The sequence below is a fragment of the Protopterus annectens genome, chromosome 3.part0 (assembly GCF_019279795.1).
Source record: "Protopterus annectens isolate FY-2018-M chromosome 3.part0, PAN1.0, whole genome shotgun sequence".
Classification (NCBI taxonomy): Eukaryota; Metazoa; Chordata; order Ceratodontiformes; family Protopteridae; genus Protopterus; species Protopterus annectens.
In genome coordinates, this window is record NC_056731.1 from 1,906,322,317 (window position 1) to 1,906,347,042 (window position 24,726).

General features: G+C 35.6%; 1 protein-coding gene across 1 annotated transcript in view; it reads right to left on the reverse strand.

The window, feature by feature from the left end:
• PSKH2 (protein serine kinase H2) overlaps positions 1 to 21,385 on the reverse strand; it is a 283,989-nt gene extending 262,604 nt beyond the window's left edge. Inside the window, exons 1-2 of the mRNA XM_044065989.1 lie at positions 20,868 to 21,385; positions 230 to 896 (exon numbers count right to left, since the gene is read on the reverse strand). Of these exons, the coding sequence (XP_043921924.1) occupies positions 230 to 896; positions 20,868 to 21,130 (930 nt within the window). The 5' untranslated portion in view covers positions 21,131 to 21,385. The remainder of the gene's footprint in view (positions 1 to 229; positions 897 to 20,867) is intronic.
• Between the last annotated feature and the right edge of the window lie 3,341 nt (positions 21,386 to 24,726).

Here is a 24,726-nt window from a genome sequence, read left to right on the forward strand (position 1 = left end):
TTTATGCATTACTTTTGACTTATAAACCCCATGGAAAAGAGGGTGGTTTAACAATCCAAAGGATCAGATAGCAGACATTAATGCAATACTTAATTACTACATCATAAATTCTTAAATACAGATAAACTGAATGTCCAGTCTACTTAAAGCCTATACATGCTGTGGTCTGGATATCTTTAATTTGAACTTACCTGATGATCTATAATATATTTAAATAAAAATTACTTACATCACCAATGTAGCTGTATTTGCCCTTTAGAATCATTCTGTAGAGCCTTGTGCGGTTTTCCTCTTCAAATGGCATAGATCCACTCAGTAAAATGTATGATATTACACCTAAAGCCCACATGTCCACTGCATTAGTATAAGGTTTTCTTTGTATGATCTCTGGGGCTATATACTCAGGAGTACCGCAGGTTGTTGACATTGTCCAGTCTCTCCCTTTATTGCCTGACTTAGCGAGTCCAAAGTCAGTAACTAGAATCTTTGAATCTGCACCTGGATGATAATACAACAGGTTTTCTGGCTTCAGATCTCGGTGAGTAATTCCCAAGCTGTGCAAGTATTGTACCCCATCTAAAACCATTTTTAAAACCTTGGTGGCATCCCGCTCGGTGAAAGAGCCTTTTGCAATAATGCGGTCAAAAAGTTCTCCTCCTGTAGCTAATTCCATCACCATGTAGATTCTGTCTTCCGATTCAAAGACTTCAATAAGCTGAATAATATTGTGATGACTAACCCTTCGAAGGACATTCAGCTCAGATTCACATACCTCTCTTCCTTCTTTGGCTTTAGTCTCAATCATTTTTATGGCAAATGGTTGCTTAGTGGCTCTGTGTTCCACTCGCACAACCCTGCTGAAACTGCCTCTTCCAATAAGTGCCTTGATGTCATACCTAAAAAAAGACACTATGAGATTATGGCAATATCAGTTGCTTAAAGGAATCTACAAATTCAGTTTGTGTTGTATCGTACACATGCACAAATCATCTTTGATAAAAAGGAACAGTAAAGCAAAATGCCCAGCATTTCCATATGATTGTCTCGCAAAACAGCTGCAGGATATATTTTAGGAAAGATTTTGTGTTCCAATAACTATGTTATGTGTTATGTACAAGTTCTAATATTTCCAGGTCATCATCCAGCAAAAAGCTGCAAACAAACACAACTTCATCTATTTGCTGCTAGTTGTCAAATATTTCAGAAACAATAAGTCATCTTTAAGGAGATATCTATATCAGTTTCCTTCAGTTCTATACTTATTAGAGAAATTTTTACTGATACCAACAATATAAATGTCAGAAAAACTAGAAAACAAGTATTTAGGCCAGCCAGTGAATGACTTTCCAATATGATTTCATCCTGTTTCCTGATGTTCATCTAACCTAGGGAAGATCATGTTAAGAGCCGAGACAGAGAAGGATGGATAAACCCTCCCTGTTTGTTGGGGGGGTCATCTGCCTTCATCTGATAATATATAACTATACAAGCTGAATGAGGTTTTGTTCAATGAATTTCTCACTGCTCTAAATATAACTTGGGCCACCATCCATGTTAGATTTCATTTTATTGTTAAAGTCATCCATCCATCCATCCATCCATCCATCCATCCATCCATCCATCCAGCCATCTATCCAGTCAGCTATGGTGGTATTGAACTAAATAGTGCTGCCCAGACTTATCTGTACCTAGCCAATAGTTTCAAGCTCATCTTGATATTTAGGTTTATTAGTCAAGTTGAGAAATATAATCTTGGGTCTGTTCTGGGGTCTCTTCCAAGTGGGCCATGCATGGTGTACCTCCAATGAAAGGCATCCTCCCTAAGTTTTAATAATCCCAGAGTATTTGGTGAAAAGAAGACCAGAAAATTCAAAGTACTTGTTCAAAACCCAATTTTAGTGAAAAACCTCATGTTAAGCACTTTCATTCTAAAAATAACAGGCTTCATCAGAGCATGAGTGCAACCCTCCTCTATATTAAAATATCTACAAAACTTTACCCAATAACAAAATGTTTGGCACAAGGGTGTTCATTAAAGTTGATTTTTGTGGCATTAGTTTGAATTTTTGAGTCTTCTTTTCACCAAGTACTCTGGGACTATTACAGTTTTGTGTGTTTTTACAGAATATGTTGGCTTCATTTTGTTTTGTTTTTTTTTTTTGCATCCTCACTAAGTGCCTGAAGCACCTCAGCTGGCTTCTCTCTACCCAGATAAGTACTGACTCTGCTCCAAGATCTATCAAATAGACAAGATCTTCAGTGCATCATGGGAGTTAGCCACCCTACCCCTGCAAAGGAACTTCGTTTCTGCTGCCTGTATCTGAGACCTCACCTTTTTGTCACTACCTAAAGCTCACAGTTATATATGAGGATGGACAGTATAGACTGACTGATAACTTGAGAGCTTCATCCTTTTACACAGTTCTCATATCATCACTATAGTACATGTACAATACCTGCAACACTCCTGAGACCATCTTCTTGTTATTTTACTGACAAGACACCCATGATGCTTAAACTCCTCCACTGGAGGTAGCTACTTCCACACTTACCTTCAAAGAACAATCTACTCTTTTCTGTTAAAGAACCAAGGCCTTTGATTTAGAGGTGTTGATTTTCTCCCCATTCAGTTCAGATTCAGATGCCCATTGGATATACCTCTCAACCTCTTAGGGAAAAAAATCTGGACAAGGCCTGACAGAATGGAGGAACAAAGGCCACAAAATAGGGACAGATTTTAAATATTGCTCTTATAAACTTAGGAAGTTGCTAGAATAGCAGGATTTGTCTTAGCATGCATTTTTCTGAAGGATATGAAGTCTGAAACACAAATGTATATCATTATTTAGTGACTTCAATTCTCAGATCACTGCCAGTGACTTGCCAGAAAACCACAAATTTTATGAGGAATAGACCATAAATATGAGAGAAAAATCTGGACATTCTGGGAAAATCTGGACAGTTGAGAGGTATCACTTCAGGCCAAAAGGCAATGTTAACTACAAACAACAAAGATACAGTCCTCAGACTGGGTAATCTCTAGATACTGACTACTTCTTATAATATTAATGAAAATCATAAACATGAAACTAGGTACTGCACATTCTTGGCACAGTTTTATATCCACATTGAAAATAGCTAACTTACCTCTAAGAATGCAGGCACGCAACACTCACTCTCCAAAAACAGGGACAAAGTGGCACCCCACACTGTTGCAGCTGTTTACCACAAGGCATTATTTTTTTCTCTTCTTTTAATTTGCCAAACCTTTTCAGCACAACAGCTTATTAAAATAGCATACAGAACAATTGGATTACAATGAACAATAACTATAATGATAAATCACAATCACAGCAAACTTTGCAAATGTCAATGTAAAAAAATAAAAATATACAACTTCTGTAAAGAGCAGAGTGTGTGTTTAAATTCCAGTTGATACAGACAATACCTCTCAACCTCTTGAAACAATTAATCTAATCAAAGCCAAACATACTGGGGAGACAAAGGCACAAAATCAAAGACAGATTTTAGATCTTGCTCTTACAAATTTAGAAAGTTGATGGAATAATAGGTTTTGCTTTAGCATGCATTTTCTGAAGTTTATGAAGTCTAAAACTCAAACGCCTGTCATTATTTATTGACATCAATCTTTAATGAGTTGCCAGAAAACTACAACTTTTATAAAGAACAAATAAAAGATAAGAGGCAAAAATCTGGACATCCTGTGAAAATCTTGACTGCTGAGAGAGGGTCTATGTTAAACATTTGAACTTCCAAAATGTCGAATACCATATGCTCGAGACTATATGGTCGATATTTGGAAGTTCGAATATTTAATTAAAAAAAAAAAAAAAGATAAACATACATTAACAGTGCGAGCCCAGGGGCAATCCCCCCCACACCCCCCACACCCCTACATAAATATACCAACTTCAAGACCACACTTCAGTGCAGTAAAGGGAAATTCTCCCATTCTGCACCATACGGCACTGTTAAAAGTCAATCTGCGAACACTTGAAATGTCGATCATATGGTCTCGACCATATGATGTTCGACATTTCAACCATTCGTTTAATTGACATTGACCCTTGAGAGATATGATAAACAATTTTATTATGTTTTGCCTGTTTGGATAATAGTTTATTGTTTCAGGAAAGCAGTAAACATCTCTAGACATATAAACTATACAGTAATTACTTATAAAATAAAAAAAAATTACAAACAAAAACATAAGTACTTTGAATCATGGGTTTAGGAATTTCTAAACTGAGTCCCAAAGGCTCCTTATAATCTCCACATGTATTAATTTGACAGAAGTGCTAGAATTTGGTATGTGTAACAATAAATCTGTATTCAGTTGGTTCAAGTACTTCTTGAAAATCTTATTTGACCATTAGAGGAGAGATTACCAAGGTTTTTCCATTTAGAAGCAAATGAATGTCTACTAAAGACTGGCAGCTGGAGTAGCCATAACCTTAAAATGAACTAGAAGGTAATTCAGTAATTTCAGTAAGATCCAAGCCTCTGCAGAAACCATCATAAAAAAAAAAAAATCAATAAATGGATGCAAAAAGTCTGTAAGAAATTGCCATGGTGGCATAACAAACCTATTGTTACATAATTTATGATTAATGTCAGCATGGCTTCTCCACAGTCACTGTGTTCCACAGAGGACGGAAAAGTTTGTTGCAGGATATACAGAGTTGTCAGATAACCCTAGTATACCAACTTGAATGCATGTAACAGTAGTTTTAATTTATGCCTTTAGGAGAGCAGCCATAGGACCTGCTGCTCAGTAGCCTTTCATCAACACTCAAACCTCTTGACAGTGGTCTTCAAGCAAGCATTTTGTCATTCATACACATGGTATTAACAAACACTATGGTAGGCAGCGGCTTTATAGGTTTGAATTTAAGACCACATCACTTTTCAGGCACCAGGTATCTTATGCTGGCTGCAGATATGCCTTGATTAAGACATAAAGTGGAGGAAACATGGCATGCCATAAATGAAAATATCTCCATTCTCCTATTATGCAGAGGGAAATAATTCTGGCAAAACTGAAAAGAAGGAAGTGTATAGGTTAGACATATCCACTGCAACAGCTATTCCATTGTTTTAAGATCCACAGTTTTCCAATCCAGGCACCAGTCTTCAATGGTCAGTCTTTACGCCTGCATGCCCCCCAAAACAGGATGTTGGTCCTTCATAAATTGGGAGTATTCAGCACCTTGACAAAGTGCAAAAACAGCTATATTGGCCAGGGATAAGGTGTACCAGGCTTTAAAACGTAGGAGCAGATTGGATTTATATCACATAAGAGCTCAGTGTGAAGTACTGCCCAGGATCTTTGCCTTCAGTTGAGCCCTTACTGGCAGGGAGCAATCTCACACACCAAAGAATGCCTTTAAAGTATGTACCTGTGCATATCATCTTCAGTCTGTAGCCCCAGCACCACTCTGTTTTATAGAAGTCATGAAGACTGTTTCAGGAAGTTTACACAGCAAAACATTCTAAAGGAACTCATTGGTGAACTTACATGCATTCTGGAGCCATTGATTAGATCTAGACACTAAGATATTCCTAATTTCATAAAACAGCTTCAGATATAACATTATTTTCACTGCATTCATGTCATCCCATCATTATGCATCCCTTTCAACACACACACACACACACACATATATATATATATATATATATATATATATATATATATATATATATATATATATATATATATATAAAATGTTATGTTTTAGCTTAAAATTTCCCATGGTCTCTGGGTTAAGAAGCAAATGACTCCACAGGTAACATGGAGGGCTATACACCACGTACATGGCTAGTTATCCTTTTCTGCAGATAGTCATCTCAGACTGAATTACCTAAAACATCTCAGTGTTCTCATCATTAACTTTCGGATCTCACAGGTCATATAACAGCATATGCAAGTATATTGGAACACCTTCCAGTGCCTGCTCAGACAACAAAAGACAGTCATCAGCAAATAAGAGTCTTTCAATATCAATGTCAAATAAGTCTCAGGCTTTCAGTGTGTGATTCCATCTAATCATGTGTGTTTAGGATTCAAATGTCAGCAAGGACAGAGGAGGATACAGTGGGAACCCTTATCCAGTGCCTCCATGTAAGGGAAAGGGCTAGAAACTGTGTGTCCTATCAGTAAGGTGGCAAGGGGTAGGAGTATAAGGCTTGAATATCCATGACCACAGGGTATAGGAAGCCAACATGCTTCAAAACCAACCAAATGTATTCCCATCTCAGGAACTTGAGGATAATCTAGAAATCCACTAATGCTATTGTTCCTGGAGCAGACATTGTTACTCTATAACTGCATGTACATGTGCAAGGCTCTTAAATGATCACAGCTTGACTGCCCCCTAATGAATCATGGGTGGCCAAGATGGATGAGCATGAGGATCCATCTTTGAATCTGATTTACTAGAAAGTTTGCATTTATTTTCATCTCCAAATTTATAAGCGATAATGCCTATTCTAATTATCTATGTAACTGTAACTATATGTCTGTATTTTTATGTATTTGCCTTCTAGCTATCTATGTAACTGTAACTAGCTTTCTATTTTTATTGTAATCTTCAACATGTTTAATGTCATGTGGAGCTTTTCTCCCCGGGCCTCCACTGAAAATGGGCTCACCTAGGCCCAGTGGACCTTCCCGGTAAAAAATGCAATAAATAAATAAATAGTTCCCCATACATGTAGGACCTATATCATCTTTCATTAAAAATGTGATCCATGCACTGCCAGCAAATTTGTCATTGTACCCATTGTATGCGTAAACATACAAGTGGCCTGACAAGTAGGCTTCTCAGCTTTTTATATAATGTAGTGTTGAAGTTGTCTAGACTGGGGCTTCCCTACTTGGAGTAGAAGCAATAAATCTCTAGACTTTCCTGTTCAGTGATCACATTAGCACATTCCACTTTGGATTTAAAGAGGATGGGGAGAAGGTATGGTATGTCCAAAAAGATCTTGCACAGGTCGCTGTACTACTATGACTGTTTTTTGCCTAAACGGACTTAAAAATGTTACAATTTCCCCTGCTGATTTCTTTCAGGTCTGCTATGCTACTATCCTGTGATGGCAATATATATACATATATATATATATATATATATATATATATATATATATATATATATGTATATACATATATATATATATATATATATATTAGATATTTATTTGTGTGTGTGTGTGTGTGTGTGTATGTATATATATATATATATATATATATATATATGTGCACTTGTCCTTGCCAGCATTTACTTTGAAGGTAAACAATGTCCCCAGTTAATTTCTTAATGCCCATTCTTGTAAAGCAGCTCTTTGTTAATATAAAGAAGATTTATCTCTTAAAAAGATGGCATATGATTTCTGTTGTTTTATTTTCTTTAATTATCTTCTGTTTTTTTCTTTTAATTCGCTTACTTTATACCTGTTTGTAAGTGCCTGAACTAATTCTTCAGCATTTTTAATATAAATACCCGTATCTTTCATATAGCTAGCCTTAGCTGTCATAGAAATAGAGCAAACACTTTATTTGCATGGTCCACCAGGGTTAAATAGTCATTGCCTGAAGTAGGTTTTGCTTAATAAATTTTATCCCCTCAGATTTTATGTATTTAATCAAATCATGGTCCATCTACCATTGCCTAAGCTTTCCCTTTGGCAACTTATTTGAGGACAAGTCTAGTTGAATCATTTCATGGACTGATACAGGATTGCAGCAGGTTTCTAGATTAGCCACTGTAGGTCATAGAATGCTGTAAATTATCTTAGACCTACTGCATGTAGAGCCTCTGCAAGGCTCTTGGCACACTACTTGTAACTGATACATAACGGGTCTATATTAGTTCGCCAAAAACACTTTCCAGCGAACATACATTCCTCGACTGTCATTCAGTGAAAATCACTTTTGTGATTCTCTGAATACTCCCAGGACAAAGAAATACTTGCCCTGCAACACAACAGACCCACATCTAGCTAAATTGAACCCACGTAAGTGGTGGGCTATACCCCCCACACCCCCCAACTATATATACTAACTCCGAGATCATACTACAGTGGAGAAAAGGGCAAAGTTGTGTACTTGGCCAACTACGTCTTTGCCCTGGGAGTATTCAGCAAATCGCGGAAGTGATTTTCACTGAATGACAGTCGATGAATGCATGCTCGCTGGAAAGTGTTTTTGGTGAACTAATATAGACCCATGCATTACTACATAGTCATATTCATTCTTTCATGAAAAGGGTGGCACATAAGTTGACATAAGTGATACAAGGTTTGTGCATCCAGTCAATGGGACAGCTAGACAGTTCACAGCATAGTCCTGACTAGATACATTTATGATTACAACAGCATAGCATTTAAGGGGTACAACTTGGCTCACTGACATGTATTTATTAATACATGTTACCCATTTTAAACATGTTAAATGACATTTACTTATCACATCACAAATAAGATGATGCACACATGAATGTGTGTAGTTGGTGTCAACAGGTATATAAAATGATTGTATCATTTAGGAACTAGCTACATATGAGTAGATATGCAGAACAGATTTGAAAGACAAGATCTATCCTACTTTAGCTTGGCCAAACAGCCTATAGCATACCTATATGTCCTCAGATAAAGTGAATTGACAATGAACTATGCGTTAAAGCATATATCAATAATGCATGTCATGAAAATGGAGTCAGATCTGATGAAACTCTGTTCTTAAATATATATTTGTATACACAATTTTATTTATTTTCATTTATATTTGTTTACCAGGATAGTATAATAATCAAAAGTGACCCCATTGCAGACACAGCCCTGGTAAAATACACTCATGGTTTACAATAAATGCAGTGACAACAATAAATGAGTAAATAAGCCATGTCAAAAAACAAAAAAGTAAAATATTATTTAAATTATATAAAGTAGAATTGACTTTAGGAATGTAGAACAGTAGCTGAGTGCATTAATTGTGAGTTATGTGATGTAACATTTTGTGAAGCAGGAACTTTTGGCTTGGGACTGAAGGTGGGTTTCAGTCTGAAGTCCAAACTTGGAATAGTTGGATATTTCTTTTAAGGAGAGATGGAAAGACTGTTAGAGCCTGCGGGTTATTATGGTGAATGAATGTTTTATGCAATGGAGGAGAATTCTTGGGGTACATAGAGAGACAGAGACAGAGAGATGGTGTTGCTAATGAGTACTTCCATAGGTTAGGAGGACATTTTTTTAATTTTTTTATTTGGTTTTAAAACAACAGTTAAACAAATCAATTATAAAACAAACAAATAACTATTTACATAGGTCCGCAGCCGATCAATACATCAAAGTTATACATATCAACAATTAATATTTTTTGAGCAAGATTTACATGAATGTGCAATATTACAAGTTCTTATCTTTATAATGCAGTTCACTACTGCAAAAAATTTTTGCCATACTAATAAATTCAACACTAGAGGGGGTAACTTACTTTATTTTTTCAATTTTTAGTAATAACTTTTCTGGCTATAGCAAGAATAGACCAAAGAAAAGGCAGTCATGTTTTTGGAATTATCTCAGGAATCAGAGCATTAAATAAAACTAAAGCTTTAGAAATAATAAAGCTATCTAGAGCTTGACTGAACCTAACTAATTTCTTTCCAAATAGCGGAGATGACTTCACATTCAAATACCATATGCACCCAATTAGCTATTATTTCAGTATCACATCTCCAACATTTAATTCTGTTTGATTTATACATAATTGTAATTTTATTTTGAGTGACAAAAGCTCTGCATAAGAATTTCCAAGTGCAAATTTTCCAGTATAATGAAGAAGTGGTTTTATCTGTAGATGTTAATATTATTGTCATGTATTTTTCAGAGAAATCTTCGTTATTCATTTTTGAGGAATAATTCCAATAGAAATTGTCTAAATATGTGAAATCTAACTTAAGAATTTTATAAATTTATGACAAATATGATACACGTTTTTGTTGTATTACTATTGATATTTATTAAGAATTCCAATAATTTGAGGATCAGTTTATTTAGGTTAAATATCTTAGTTATCTTGGTGTACACAAAGTCTCTAAATATTTGTAAAATTAACCAGGTCTCAGAATTTTGATTATATTTGTTCCTTACATTTTCAGCAGCTATATATATATATATATATATATATATATATATATATGGGTCTACTTCAGAAGACTGATAAACCAAAAGACTGAATCTCAAAAGACTGAAAATTCAAAATACTGAATGAGGGAATTTGCCCCTTCTCCACTGTTGTGCGATCTTGGGGTTAGTATATATAGTTAGCAGGGAGTGTGGGGGGCACAGCCTCCCACATGAGGGATGCAGGTGGGCTTGCCCCTGCATTAAAATGTGTTCGGTATTTTGAATTTTCAGTCTTTTGGGATTCAGTCTTATATATGTATACAGGTTTACTATCATTTTTTGTCGAATGACAATCGGACAACAGGTATTATGCTAAAAGTCAGATTGTCATTCGCAAAATGTGAAATGTATTGCAAAGTCCAACACCCTTATGCAAATGCAGTAGTGCATTCGCATAAGTGTGTTCAGCAAACTGTACAATGATCGCAGTACAGTGAGGTTTGGAAATTCATCCATATCTCCACTGTAGTGCAATCTTGGAGTTGGACTATATTGTTAACAGGGACTGTGGGGGGTGTGATATGTTGTATAGGAGTTTCATTTACATGAGCTCCTATGCGGATATCACATGATGTTTTCAAAGACAATGTCGACTTTGCTGAGTCGATCAGCTGAGTCAACATTGTGACATCGTCATGATTCCGGTTTCGATTGTTTACTTAGAAATTGTGAATGGAAATTGTTTTGCCTTTCACAATTTCGATAGTAAACCATATATATATATATATATATATATATATATATATATATATATATCAGTACCATTTAGGAAATGATGCCAATAAATTAAGTTACTTTGTTGTTTCAATACTAGCATTTTGTTGAAGTTATGAGTTTCTAAGCAGTCATTTGCATGTGCAATTGGAAACATAGAAAATATTAAGTCTTTAATGCAATGGTTAGAATATATAAACTTTTGGAAAGAGGAAATGATGTTATTTAAACAGGAAATTTGAGAAGAGGGTATAATTCCATTTACACAAAAATCTTAATAACCAGATAAAAGTATTAGGGACTATTTGATTATGACTGGTTGTGATATATTTATTATTTACTAATAATATTTCTTGATGTATTTGTTTTCATTTTGAATCATAAGATGAATGTATCCACAATGCTATCACTTTTACAATTACTGAAATAGCTTACAATTCAATATCAGGGAATATCACAGAATCCCATTCCACCTTTTCTGTGCCACTCAAAAGAAACTTAGTTTATTAGGATGCCAAAAAAATTAAGTAGAATATTATTTATCTTCTTCATCATTTTTTGGTGGCGATAGTACTACAAATTGTTAGATGAACAATATTTTAGGGAGAATTCCCATCATAATAAGCATTAATTGTTCTTCCATGATAAAGAGGAATTTGTTCCAATTTGGAACTAAACTTAAAATTTTAACAACAACCTGTTAAAAGTTTCTATTATTTCTTTACTATTAGACTTAACGGTTATACCAAGGTATTACATTTGCTTGATATTCCAATTGAAATTAGAATATTTATTGTATGATTTTTTTATTTTTTATTAATTAATTATACTTGTTTTATTATGATTAAATCTTAAGTCTGAGATTTCTTCAAACTGACTCATAGAACTAATTATATGTTCTATGAATCTTCTATATTTCCTATAGTTAGTAAAATATCATCAGCAGAGAGTTGAATCTTTAATTTGAAATCTTCTTTAATTTTGATGCCACGAATGTCCTTATTTGATCTAATACTAGTAAAGGGTTCTATAGCTAATGCAAAAAGAAAACATGATAATTGACAGGCTTGTTTTGTCCCTTTTTGTAATTTAAAGGAATTAGAAAGAAAATAGTCTACTTTAACATAAGCACATGAGTTATTGTATAACTTAGAAATTAATACAATTAGCTCAGGTGAGAAATTATACATGTTAAGTGTTTTACAGGCACAACCAATTAACTGAGCCAAAGGCCTTATCTAAATTGAGACTAATGATAGAAAGTTATTTTTATTTGCATAGCCTATTAATGTATGTATTCTTATCATGTTATTCTGTATTTGCCTTTTTAAAATAAATCCAGTTTGATCATTGTTAATTAGTTTAGGTATATGTAGATTAATAATGTTAGCTAAAATGGACATGATCATCTTATAGTCCACATTTAAGGGTGAATGGATCTGTATGATGAACACTTTGCAGGATCCTTATCTTGCATTAAAATAGATGATATAAGGGAATATTTCCACGGGGAGACTTCAGCGGTTCTTTTTGTTTCTCTATAGACCTTATCTAATAATTTAACTGGATTATCCAATAGTATTTTATATGGTTCTGGTATAAGACCACCTAAGCCCAGTGCCTTATTATTTTTAACTTTTTTATTGATCTTTTATTTCTGTTAAATTGAGTGTTCTACTTGTTCATTTGTTATTTTATTATTTATTTTTCCTTTAGAATAGTTTCAACTATATCATCATTATCTAGGTTATTTGTATTATTATTTATATTTTCATAAAATATTTTAAAGCCCTCGAGAATACCTTTAATATCTGTTCTTCTTTCTTTTTTATTATTTATATGTGTTATAATTTCTTTGATATAATTTAGTTTATTCATTTTATTTGATCTAACAACAAGTTTATGTAAACTTAAAGGCTTTACTGAATATGCTTGAAGTTTAAGTTTTTCCGTGTTTATTGAAACTTTATGATTTATGATTTAGAATTTCAACATATTTTGTATTTAAATTTTTAAGTTCAGACTGACTGAAAATTGTCATTTGGTCTTAGATCTAACGTAAGTATGTCTATTTTGGCCTGTAGTACATTCAATTATTTGTCCCATTCTCTTGTTTTACTAATATACCAGCTTGTAACTCTTCCATTTATGTAAGCCTTTAATGAATCCCACAGAACAATGTCAGATACTTCACTATTCAAGTCTATTTATAGGAAATTTTTGATCTCTTTAACACACCAATCCTTGAATCCTTTTATTTTAATAATGTACACTGGTAATCACCTATGATGTATTAAACTGTCAGTTTTTTAAATAATATTAAAGATGATAGCAGGATGGTCTGATAATGGACATGAAAGTATTGAAACTTCTCTTATATCTCATAAAAGATTGTTTGCGACAACAATTTTATCAATATTTGTTTGTGTTCCACATCTATAAGAATAATGGGTAAACTGAAGTTTGTTTTCCTTAGCTCGTATTCATCCTTTAAATTCATTAGATTTACAAAATCTGTTAAGTATTTGGCTGAAGATGTGATTCTCAGCTTTCTGTCTGCAGTGGAATCTTTGTCTGATAAAATAAAATTAAAATCACCAGCCATTATGACTTCACCTTTCTTGTAATAGGCTATAGTGTCTAAGTAATTTTTTGCATCTTTAGTTCCAATCCCTGGAATCTAAAAAAAAGTTCACCAATGTATATAGTTTTCTGTTCCACTCAATTATAACAATGTTTAACATATCATTTTTATTAACATAAATATCTTTTACTTTAAGCATTACTGATGAGTTCTTCCATAAAATGAAGGTGCCTCTTCTTTTAGCTCAAAAGCCAGAGCCTACTAAAACCAAATAATTCTTTATTAAAAGTTTATAAACAAAAACCACCATCAAACAGCATACTAAATAAAGCAAAAAAATGCTGTACCAGTAAGCTCAGAAGACCTTTAATAATAGAGTTTTAGTGTTTTCTTCATACATCCACAGAACTTCATTAGAAACTGAATCCTGACAAACTCCTACCCCTTTTAAAATGTCAAAAATCGCACCAAAAAAACTAAACAAGTCCTTAAAGGGACATAACCATTGAAATAGTGAAAGGCATACATATTAAACAGTTAGTAAAGGTTGCTGCTATATAAATCATTAAAACATTAAAACAAAAAAGGCATATCTACATGAAATATTCACAGCTAATATATACATGGGTCTAGTACTATTCACTGAAAGCACATTTCACTGAAAGTCAAATGACTGTGCACAAATCACTGAAAGCAGAATTCACTGAAAACACAATTCACTGAAACACATTTCACTGAAAGTTATATATGGCCTTTTCCCCACTGTAGTGTGATCCTGGACTTAGAATATACAGTAAGATGGGTGTGGGGGCATAGCCCCTCAAATAGTTTGGATATATATTAAATTTAGAAAAGAGTAATTTATTGAAATTGCAAGTATCCATGTGTATAGTTCAAAATATTTGCCTCCCACACCCCCCCATACTATATATTCTAACTCCAGGGTTGCACTACAGTGGAGAAAAGGCCATATATAACTTTCAGTGAATTGTGTTTTCAGTGAATTGAGCTTTCAGTGAATTGTGCACAGTCAAATGTGTTTCAGTGAAATGTGCTTTCAGTGAATAGTCCTAGACCCATATATATATATATATATATATATATATATATATATATATATGTATATATCCCATGAATTAACATTTGAAAATACATAAACATAAACCATGAACCAGTATTGTTAAAAACAGCCAAAAATCTTTGACAGACTTAGAATAGATACCCAGATTTAATTTTCAAAATGGGTTCAATGGCGGTTAATGAAAGTTTATTTACATCTTTATTAAGTAAATGTGTTTCCAGTAGAAATACTATTTGAGCTTTAGGTAATTAGAAGTTGTGACGACCGTGCCCTGGCCCAGCAATCAAGGAGCCTCAATCCTCACCACTAACACCAGGGAGGTTGTGTCATAGAAGAGGAAAGGATAACAAATACACACAGCAAAGTACAATTTCCCTTAAGTGCACACAGAGATCACAATCAATCTGAGGTTGGTTGTTCCCTTGCTCCCCAGGTCCCAATTAGACTCCTCACTAGCATAGCTATAGGGTTCAGATCTCAGCCTAGCTGGCAAGCTAACCTTCAGTACCCTCTCTGTCCAACCAGTGCTTCATGTCCCTGCCCAGGTAGCTGGCACACACCCATACTTTGGGATAAGCATTTATACAACTTCTCAGACACTCCTGGGAAAGGCTGACAGAGATTCTCCAGCTGTGCCCCTTTACCAAGACTATACTTTAGGAATTACTGCCACCACAGCTTAATAATTATCAGCTACCCAAAGGCCCTTGAAAGGGTGTCCAATTATTACTGTGCAATATTATTATCCAGTTGGTAATGTGACTATTCAGTCTAAGGCTTTTTAGAGTGGCTTATTACAATAAACTCTATAAATATTCAATGTACTCTAGCGCCTACTTATCTCTACACAAACCAGCCACAGGTAAAGATTTAAAAAATATTTAATAATAAATAATTAAAACACAAAACAATACTACCATGCCACAGAGATATCTAAGAGTTCAGAGATCATACAGAAACTTAAAATAATACAGTAGGACAGGTCTGATGTCAAATAAAAACACTTAATCTAACTTTCTAATCTTTAGGTATTCTTAAGAGAAAACATGGTGCTACAATCCTACTTACAGACATATAGAACACAAGCAGTGCTTGGGTTGATGGTCCAAGACAAAAATGCTTACAGTCTCTCTCTCTCAACAATAGTTTTTAAACTCACTAACAAACAGCTCTGCTAAGGCCCTCCCAGATTACATCATTTTGACACTTAGGTTTTCCCAGTATTCACATTACATCATTTTGACACTTAGTCTGGAGTCCCCAGGCCAACAAACTGCATTATTTAGCAGTCTAACACCTGCTCAGGAAACTACAACAATAAAAGACATTTCACACGTATACTCTAACAATTATTCCTTAAGTTAAGACAATAGAAAGAATGTGTTCAGCCAGTTGCTCAGCACCACCATTTAGATAATTGTAACTTCAAAAAACATTTGAAATGCTTGGCATGGTTTTCCTTACAGCAGATGGCAATGTTGCAACAATCTTGAAGTTCACATTTTACAGTGTTTTCTTTCATTTAAGAACACAAGCTTGTATTTTACATTTATATATACAAATGATAGAATTATGTATCAAATTCTATTTGACTAGGCTGACAGCCTTCGCCCAGCTTTCCCCAATCTTCACACAAGTATTTGAACAGACTTCCCCTCTTCACTAGATTATTCAATCCATTAGTATTAACAGATATGCATTTAAAATCAGACATTTATATAAGAGAGAAAAAACACATGTATAATGAAATCACATTTATGTATAGAACTTATTGTACACTTTATATATAACAATACGACATATTCAGCTATGGACAAAACTTTTGAAACAAATAAAAAACTACCTAATCAAATAACCCTAAAACATTATACCATGGAATAATGTATTCCTTGTTTGTTGAAAAAGACAAACAAACTACTTCTCAAACTCTCCATTAGACTAACAATGCTTATCTCATGCTTCTGGTTCATACTAATATGTCTCATATTTTTAGTATTCATCATCTTAAAAAAAGCCCATCAGTGAGTTATTATGAATAAGAAAGGTTAAATAGGTGTTATTATAAGTTGACCAAACTGAATATCTCTACAGTCTTCTTTCCCTGTATCTCACATAATCTCCCTGGTTTACTATTGGCAGGAGGTCAGTTGTTATTTTCATATTTATTAATTTATAGGTCAGATGATTTTATTTACTACGTGTAAAGTTGTTCAAAGGATCATAAGTACAAAATTAGTACCAGGCTAACTGTCTTTGTGGTCCACTCCAAGCCAGCCAATTACCCCATGTGAGAATCAAACCCTGCACCTAGTACCTGTAAGGTAAGCACTATGCCAAACACCCACCCTTGTAGACATATTTATATTTTTGACTATATACATACTGACTTATTGTGCTCTCCTTCTATTTCTGTTTGTATACTACGTCTTGTACTATTACTATATTCCTAGGTTTTATATTTTATCAGAAAATAAGCACTGAGGATTCTCAAGTTGAGAGACTGCACCTCAAGGCTTCTCCAAGCTTGAATTGCAAAGGCGATACTAACTTAAAAAATAACCATACAATGATTGAATTCCAGCTGATGAACTCAATCTAGCTGGATAAGCTTCCAAGTTAATTTAAGAGAATAAACCCAGTCCTCGAGCTACGATCTCATATTTTCCTATTTCAAAAGTTGAATAAAACCACTAAAGTCTTCCTTTTTGTTTTCAAAAGCTTTATTTCTGAAGAACGTCCAACATAGGTAGGCACCTCAATCTCCTCACAATCCCTAGACATGGATCAGGATTAGACCAGGGGAGGTTAAGGTGAGTTCAATATTTCCAGAAGATAACAAAAGAACTTGAGAGCAACTGACAGCAAACTGCCATAAGAATCCAAAAAATAAGTGCAAAAAAAAACAAGAAGGGCAAATCAGTGACTTTTAGATCAGCAGCAGGAAGAGAGGTGAGGTGGTGAGGTAAGAGTAGCAGAGATGGCAAGTACTGGTAGTCAATACATTTTTCATATGGTACTCATATGGGTAACAACACAAGGAAACGTGGTCCTGGAATTAACTGCTTAGAAAACAAACCAGGTACTGACACATGCATTCAGAAGCAGCGGGGGATGGATACATGTAATGGTACATGTGGAACAACTGGCATGTTGAGAGGCCAGCTACTAAGGCAAGAAGGAGGTCCAAGGAAGATTTAACCAAGTGCGGAGAACAGGGATGCACTCTGGCATGTTCAGAAGAGCTACCTATTCCAGTCACTAACACAATCAAGAAAGTATCAAAGAGCAAGTTTAGGAAGTGGGCAGACTAGCAGAAGAATGGGTTGAGGGATAGTGGGAGATGGATGGCATAGGAAGGAGCTATATGCCAAGGACAGATTCCATCACATCCCAAATAGAAAGCCTTGTTAAAGTGTAAACTAGAAAGGTGCATCACAACTGTAACTTAACACTGAGCTGGAAGGGTGGAAGGATTAGCTTCAAGTTTGCAGCATCTAGACAGATGATTTAGTGGCAGTAGGCAAACAATGAACTTCTACAGGAAAGGGCATAGGAAGAAAGATTAGAAAAGGAGATGATGACTGAAGGGCATTGATATAAACTATTAGAGTCCTTGGAATCAAAAATTCTGAACCATAGACATTCCCCAGGAGTACAGGAAACAAAAGTATCAGACATAATGGAGACATGGACTGACAAATGACCATGTGATAGAATAAAATAAAAATAAAAACAAACCAAACATGTTTTTGCAGGGGGCAAGCTACCTCCTCTACCACCACGGCCTCTGCATTTTGTATATACTAACATCAAACTCACTCAAACATGAAGAACTGTGTGGTTACACAATCCTCAAACATGAAGAACTGTGTGGTTACACAATCTCTTAACTGGCAAGGAAGGGACCTCATAGTTCTAATTGCTGATGAAGACTTGTGTTCACCAGCAGTACACAGGAAGAGCAGTTTTTGATGTGCAGGATCTGATCAGTAAGGATTAAGATCATGAATTGTCCAGAAGAAAGGAATGATGTGAAGCATAACAGTGGATTCATTCAATTAAACTGAGGATATAAGTCAGGAACAAGGGTAAAAATAAGATATAAGGAGAAGCATAATTTGGGTCCAAATGGATGAGCTGATATGTAGTCCATGGAATCCATTTTTTAAATAGTGGATATTATGGTAAATGTCTAGATAACCCTCTATGCATCAATGAGGAGTTTAAAAATGATGTAGATAAACAGAATTGCTCTCATTCAGTCAAAGGAGGGTAAGTGTTAAATTACCCAGTAACTGCTTTATTATACCGATTACAGAAAGCATCATGCCTGGCAGATTAGAAAACCACAGTGTGCTGTATCAGCTTGTACATTTTTATCATATGCTGCCTCTTTCCATTTCTCAGCGCAGTAGATGGCCTAGACAATATGCACGCATGACTGTGTGTGTGTGTGTGTGTGTGTGTGAGTGTGTGTGTGTGTGTGTGTGTGTGTGTGTGTGTGTGTGTGTGTGTGTGTGTGTGTGTGTGTGTGTGTGTGTGTGTGTGCGCACGCACAGGCAGTAATGAACATGATAAGCATGTATATAGTTAGATGACACATGGCCATAAATGGTTCTTTAACCTACAATCTGTTCGCCCAGACCATAGTCGAAGCCACATCTTCTAACCTGAACAGTTCTAGTACCAAACAGGAGTTTGCATGGAGAACCTTGACATTTATAGATAAAAGTTAGACAGGCATGGATTATACTTCATCAACATTGAGGTTCTTCTGCATCATATGGGATCTGCATACCAACATAATAGTTTCTGAGTTAGGCTGATTAAGGTTTGTCGTCTTGTCTTACTCATCAGGTTGTCACTTATACAGTGAAAGGATAACCTTAGAAGACATTTGTCTAATGACTATTCTTTTCTCCTTACACTTATGCCTTTCAGCGAGATGGACAGTGATACATATAGTGACCAACAGACTTCAGAACAGTATATTCAGGTCAGGAACCAAGGAATGCAATGTCATGAGCAGAGCAGACCAGAATAGAATATTACTGTCATTCATTCAAAATGCAAACCTGAGCACGTTATTTTTTATTTGCTCTTAAATCCTGGGTCAGACTCCCACACACATGCATACTTTATTTCTCTGTCATGATTAATGTGTTGATTCAGTTATTTATTCAGATGTTAAGATGTGATGAATCCAACATTAGACAATAAACACAAAGTGATATTTGTCCCACATTACAGTATAAACCACAAATAAATAAAATGTACATAAATGCCTACTAGCTAAAAAAGCAATTTACTTTTGCATGCCTTATAGGTATGCATATCTGCTTCATCTTGCCTGTCAGCCATAATCTGACAAATTTAGCAGCCATTATGTTTCTGTGGTTATTTCACACCATGCAGGGCACAATTAGAGCATGCAGAATAGCAACAACTAATTACAGTGATTTCACAGAGTAACAGAAGAATGGGAAAGGTTTAACTGAAGTGGCAACACATAAAGAAATGCTTGAACATCACCAAGTATAGCAACCTCCCAGCCTGCAGATAAATCAACAATGTTATAACTCAGCACTTGTTCTTGCAAAAATATATTTAGTTTGATTTGTGCAGTTAATCAAAAGAAAATTTGTGTGTAACCAATATATGTTAAATAAGAGAAGAATTTAATAAAGAAAGCTGAAGGGAATCTGAATGCATATAACTAAGCCAATTACCAGACGATCTAGAAAGTGAAGAATTAGAAAAGGAAACTGGATCTCTTAAAAAATCAGAAGCAGCCTGAAATAGAGGGAATAAGATATATGCACTGTTATCTATGAAGGCACAGAACGTGATTTAAGATATAGCAGTACACAGCATGTGATTGTCACAACTGCTCACTTACAATAATTTCCATACACCAAGTTATGTATTTCTGAATTTATCAGAACAGATAATTTCAGTTCAACTAGAAACTTTCATCAAGATGAAATCTGATTAACTATTAGTCTTGTAAAGACCCATCTTTAAAATGCTTTCTTGAATGAAGACTCCAGCATAATGAATCTTTAAAAAATAATTTCTTGAAAAATCTCTTATTAGACACTTTCAAACTATAAACTTGTTTATAGCAGTATTGAGGGACATGCAATATAGACTTAAGCATTTTAATGATTTTGTCAATACTAAAAACAGTCATAATGCATGTTAAATTCATTATGGGTTGAGTATGATACAATCCTCAAAGGCTTGTCAGTGGAAGCTAAAAAGAATGGTTGGGTTTACCTTGCTGTGACCCTGCAGTCAAACCTGGCCCTGTACTTGGCTACTTTTTTCTGGCCTTCATCTTGACAGTTCTGGAGAAGATGTGACCTGAGGTCACTGTAGCCGTGCAACCTCCAGAAGTCTCCCTTTTGATTCCTTTGGGGTTTGAGGGGTTCATCATCACATGCTTTCAGTTTGTTGTTATACCTCACTACGGTTCTCACAAAGTCCACATAACGGTTTGTTGGTGCCTCTGGTAATACTTTGCTGGTTCCACAGCCCATTATTGCAGCCTCAGATAGTGAACAGAGCTGCGATCCAACCCAGATGCATTGATAACATTGCCTTCTCCTGATATTTTTTCTGCATAGTGTGTCTGCAAGTGCTGATTCTAGTTTTCTCTTTGCTATGCCTTTTCTGAAATATGTTCTGACCCCACAGTTTTGACTCCCTTCAATTACTGCAGGTTGTTCATGCAGCTTGTATCTCAAAACCAAACAGGCTTACCCTCAGAAAATGTTAAAGCAAAGCAATAGTAGCTTCTGAAACATATCACTATCATAATCAGTAATATGAGATAAGAGAAAGATGCAGTCTGCATGCCTGAGCTTGTAACTCTGTTCTCTAAAGAATAATTGTGCTCTCAGTAAGGAAGCTAGGTTCTCCATCTGGTGGCTTGACAAGGAACTGCAGTTATTTCACAACACACCAGCTCACTTGCAATGTGAGCAGCATAGTTTTCAACTATGTATGTAGTTCTTAGCACACTGACTGGGACACCAACAAATAATTAAATGCAATAGCCAGATCATAACTAAACTACCTGTAGCAAGAATACTGCATCTAATGGACTGTGGTGCACCTCATACAACAACTGCATTGCAGTAGTAGCAAGCAATTCATTGTGTCATTAAGGTAATGCAAACCAAAGAGAATTTGTAGACAGCAAGATCAGAATAGTAAACGTAGAGGGTGCAAAAACTAGCCAAGAAAGATACAGGAAATGTAAGCCTCAGCAGGCAGTGCAGGGTGGAGATAGTCTCATCCTATCAAGGGGAAGTCAAAACAGTAAAGAATTTTTATTTTACTTACCTTTACAGTTTGGGCTGGTATCCTCTTATTATGGGTTATTTATACTACTAAACGAAATAAGACCAGGGCATGTACCCTACCCCTTTTGATAGATGTCATGGGATCTTTTACATCCATCTGAGCTACTGCCAACTCAGGTAGAAGTGGAGGCCTCAGTTTAACTTCTCATCTCAGGAAAAGTTTACGGAGGCCAGACAGTGGTTATTCTATACAAACTGCTTGTCTTGATCCAGTCAAGGCTTTTGGCAATATCTCCCATGCCCACATTATACAAAGCTGAGACAAACCTAATGGCCATCCAGCAGATCCCAAGTAATGAAATTTGCTAGCACCCTGTCAGAATGTAAAATCATAACTAGTGGGTACCACAGGAATCAGTATTAGGCCCTCCCCTGTTTGGCATTTATTTTGCAAATATCCAAGCTATAATCACCGCATTGTGTCTGAACAAGTTTTCTGGTGACTGTAAGCTGGGTACTGTTACCTGCTCATCCACAGACTCTAGAGCTAGAATATGCACATATATAGTATACTGAAAATCATCTCAAGATATGTGCAAAATGTTTATCATGTTAGAGTTTGGCAAAAAAAGCTGTTCCCACCTCAACGTTTATAAGTATAACTCCTCTTCAAACAGATGTATGTCATAAGAGGCCTGGATACATATGTGTGCAACTCTCTCTCATTCAATTATCATGTTAAAAGCTAATTCAGGAAATCCTTCTAACTGCTGTACTCTTCCATTATCAGTCTGTATCATCAAATACAATGCCTCCTTTGGCATGCACAAATTCAAGAACATTGTTTAACTAAAAATTCTCCAGTGATACTTAACCAAAAAAAATCATAGGATCATAGGAAGTTACTAGGCTATTGGCCCTGAGGCCCTTACAAGCCTAGCAAAGAATTTAGCCCATGTTCCGACAAGTCAGCACCTGATGCCCCTGTCCAGCAGGGACACAGGTAGAATCCCAGGGGTGTATTTTCTCTTCCTCATCCAGTTATCCAGGTTGTGCTTAAAAAAGGGTTAATGAGGTATTCTGCTTGATGTGGAGAGGGAGTCTATTCCACAAAAGGGGGAGTCTCTAGGGCACAAATCTGTGCCACCAACAAGTCCTGTTGATGTCACAGGCCAGGTTGAGGTCGCACATGCAGGTTACTCAAGTGGAGCTTGATTTGTGGATATGCTGCCATCCCATCAAGGCAGAGTCTGAGATTGCTTTGTATGCCAGACAAAGGTCACCTCTGAGGAGTCTGTAGGAGATTGAGTAGAGGAACAGGGTCAATAAATAAATTAATAAAGACCATAAATCCTTCAACCATCCCAACAAATTAGCACAACTTTCCTTCAAATCAGTAGTCTATCGGCTAGTACAAGGTAACGTGTCTCACTTTTCAAGCCACGAGAGATCCAATGCTATTTGATTTCATATTTCATAGGTTTGTAGGAGATTACTAGGTTAGGTGCAAATTTATAATTCCCCAACCATTGATTCAAACTGCATTTGAAGAGGACCATCATTTTTGTGAGGCACACAACTTTCATATCATACTACATGTTTAGATGCTGCACTGAAAGGGGCCACACTTATGATGTGTACAACCTAATGTTATATGTTAGGATGTCAACATAGAGAATGGCAATAACATGACCCTGACGTGATTCGAACATATAGCTTTCTGATCTCGAGTCAGACTCACTACCATTGCCCCACAAAGTCTGTGTTTCTTTGCAAAAAACTGTCTCTGCAAACACTCATAATAAGGACCTTAGGTTGCACCAGCAAATAAATGGGACTCACTAGAGGGATAGGTTCCTAACTTAGTGTATTCTCAGTCATAAAAGTTACCATTACAAGTCAAGCAAAAATATGACTTTGTCTCCTTTAAGGGTAGTCTTGATGACTGGATGGGTAGACATAAATTTACACCAGGGTTAGCATGTACAATGCTTCTTGATTTGGGAGGTGGGCACTATTAAGTAGTTGTAAAGGGTGCCAAAAACTTTTAGGTGTATCTACTTATGGGCGTATATGGCTAGGCCTCTTATAGTGCCTGTGATCACTTGTTTATTATTGTTTCTGTATTCCTTTGAGGTGCCTGATTTGGAGGTGATACTGACTACAGTAGTGACATTTTGTGCTGTAATTCATAGCAATGGTGAAGTAACATACTATTAATAAAGCACTGAACAGACATTCTTAGCATTCAGTGGGCAATGCCTGTTGTATAGATCACTTCAGCTTGGTGTCATTTAAAGCCAGGATGAAATGTGAAGCTGCTTAGCCACACCTACAGCAAATTATAAGTATGTCACTGTTGCCAAGTTAGCAGATAAAACAATATAGTTATAAGCTAAAGTGCATTTCATATTACATGTGACACAGCTTCTGTATCCTCACTAAAGTTAACTTTTTTGCAAACAGCTATGTTCACTGCTAGTCTCTGCTTGAATTGAATCACATCCCACTTATGGTTTGTTCCTACATTCGCTAATGAGACAATACAATAACACAAGATGGGTTGTATCTTATTCTATTTTTAATGATTACAGGCAGTGGTACTGCCATCAGGTGAAGAATATATAAAAAAACATAAATATCTCCAAACAGCCTTTGACCAATCAAGAACATCAATGACCCATGTTGACAGATATTTTTAGTTTTCAACAAAAATCTGTCCACTGTATGTTTCTACTATCCTCTCACATCAACTACAACATCTGAACTTGAAGAGATCCTACAAGACAGGACATCATGGTTGCCTTAATCAGAAAGCAGAAGGCACA